This window comes from Penaeus chinensis, chromosome 31 (genome assembly GCF_019202785.1).
Source record: "Penaeus chinensis breed Huanghai No. 1 chromosome 31, ASM1920278v2, whole genome shotgun sequence".
Classification (NCBI taxonomy): domain Eukaryota; kingdom Metazoa; phylum Arthropoda; class Malacostraca; order Decapoda; family Penaeidae; genus Penaeus; species Penaeus chinensis.
The window spans coordinates 36,254,076-36,256,575 of NC_061849.1; the positions used below are offsets into that span (position 1 = coordinate 36,254,076).

At 37.9% G+C, this 2,500-nt stretch overlaps 1 protein-coding gene across 1 annotated transcript in view; it reads left to right on the forward strand.

Moving 5' to 3' along the window:
• The window catches only part of LOC125042156 (potassium channel subfamily T member 2-like), a 443,899-nt gene that overhangs the window by 373,152 nt on the left and 68,247 nt on the right, over nt 1–2,500 (forward strand). Inside the window, exon 18 of the mRNA XM_047637623.1 lies at nt 1,698–1,748. Coding sequence (XP_047493579.1) covers nt 1,698–1,748 — 51 coding nt within the window. The remainder of the gene's footprint in view (nt 1–1,697; nt 1,749–2,500) is intronic.

Here is a 2,500-nt window from a genome sequence, read left to right on the forward strand (position 1 = left end):
GGATCGCAAACCCGATATATATATATTCTTTCCCGATTTCAACGTTCTCATCACGCGTAGGATTAATCCAGATTTGCGTCGAAAGAAAGGAGCGTGAAGGCGCAGGTGAGAGGGGGGCGGGTGGCTTTCATTTCAAAAGTGACCTTTCAGTCCAAATCGGAAAAGAGAGGCGACTTTTCACGCAGATCAGGGAGGAAAAAGTTTGGACACGTCACTGTTAATAGATAATTGCAGTGTTGCCATTCTAGCGATTAAGCGATTTTTAGTGTCCTGTCTAGCGGTTTTCTAAGAACAGTCTGGCAGTTTTTAAAGTCCAGTCTAGCGGTTTTTAAAATCCAGTCTAGCGGTTTTCAAAAGTCCAATCTAGCAGTTTTTAGTGTCCAATCTAGCGGTTCTTAAAATCCAGTCTAGCGGCTTTCAAAGTTCAATCTAGAGTTTTTTAAAGTCCAATCTAGAGATTTTAAAATCCAGTCTAGCGGTTTTTAAAGTCCATTTTAGCAGTTTTGTGGAAATCTGAGAGTAGCCTCCTTTCCGCCGCCGATGAAGCTCCAGGTGTACTTTCTTTAAACTTCCTCTCACTCTTTTGGAAATAACATGGAAATTGTAACTAAATATTTGGTTACAAGATTATATCATTAGAATTTTAAAAAATGGATGTATAGACAGATAATGACAAATAATGATAGATGACAACAAAAGCAATAACAAAGACACCAAAACGACAAGAGCAATAATAATGATATTAACAACAACAAAGTGAGTGTTTGTGTGTGTGTGCGTGCATCTATGATCGCATACGTATAACTTCCTGTCTATATGGTGTTTGCAAGCGCACCCCCGCGGTCTCCTCGCTAAAAAAAAATCATAGTAAGTCCACACCGGAACATGATTCGTTTTTTACTTCGATTTTGTGCGTGTGTCTGTGGTGTGTGCGTGTGAGGTGGAGACGAAATCATTGTTTTCATTGATATTTCCACAAAACCGCTAGACTGGACCTTAAAACCGCTAGACTGGACCTTAAAACCGCTAGACTGGACCTTAAAACCGCCTGACAGGACTTTAAAAACCGCTAGGCATAAGAGTAAAAGCTCCTCATTATCCCACAAAAAAAATCAAAATCGCTAAATTATACAGTAAACTTTCAATTTTTTCCCGATAGATCATAACACAAAAACACTGGACAGAACTGCAGTACAAAATAACAATAACATTAGCGTAAACCTGAAGCTCATTAGCATTTCCAAAGTTTGTTGACTGGAAATGCCAATGAATTGAGACAGTATGCCCACGTTGTGGAGTTTTAGAAACATCACGTGTTTATTTGTTCAGAAAAGATGAAATTAGTATTTTGACGAAGACGGAGAGAATAAGAGAGGTGAGTTACAATGCATAGCGGTAACGAGAGAGGAGAGATAAACGAGAGGTGGAAGAGAGAGAGAGAAATGAGAGGTGGAAGAAAGAGAGAGAGAGAGAGAGTAAATGGGAGTGAGAGTGAGAAAAAAGTAGTTGAGAAGAGAGAGAGACTAAATGAGAGAGAGAGAGGGTGAATGGGAGAGAGAGGGAGAGACGAAATGATAATCGATATTAAAAGAAAGGAAGCAGAGTAAAAAAGAATGAATAAATCAAATAAAAGGAGAGAAAGAGCGAAAGGCAGATAAAGACAAAGGAATCTAAGGAACCGGGCATAAACCCTCCAGAGATCCACCCAAGACACAGCTCAAGGGCTACCTTAAGAGCCTTGACTCCTCGTGAAAATGACCTTGGGAGGCAGCGTCCCACTCAGCACCCTCTGTCTCTCTCACTCACTCTATGGAGAGAGAGAGAGAGAGAGAGAGAGAGGGGGGGGAGAGAGGGGGTAAAAGAGAGAGATAGAGAGAGAGAGAGAGAGAGAGGGGGAAAAGGGGAAATTAATGAAGAAAAAAGGTTTTTAAAGATTTTTTTTTAAAAAACACATATATAAAGAGACAGAGTAACGTACAAGTGTGTACAAACTGTTCAACTATACCTGTTCATTATTCATTAATTCCCTTTTTAATTATGCATCTATACCCTCACGAAATACATCAAATATCACCGGAACACTAAAGCGCTAAATTATTCAAAGTATGCATTAGCAACTACATCCGGGACCCGACAACAGTGGCAACCTTCCTCACCCACATTATGTTGGCGTCACGCGGGACGTTGGCTTCGGTTCAAGTTCTTTTTTCTACACACACCACACACACACCACACACACACACAAAAACATAAAAATATATAAATATTATATAATTTATTTTTTTAATAAATTATAATTTTTATTAATTTTAAAATTAAATATTAAAATTATTTTTTTTAATATTATAAAAAATTTAAAATATTTTATATTATATTAATTAAAATTTTTTTAATTTTTAAGTTTTTTTCTTTTTTTTTTCACCTTTTTTTTTTTTCCCTTTCTTCCCCCTTCTTTTTCCGCCCTTTTCCCCCCTTCTTTTCCCCTTCCCTTTTTCCCTCC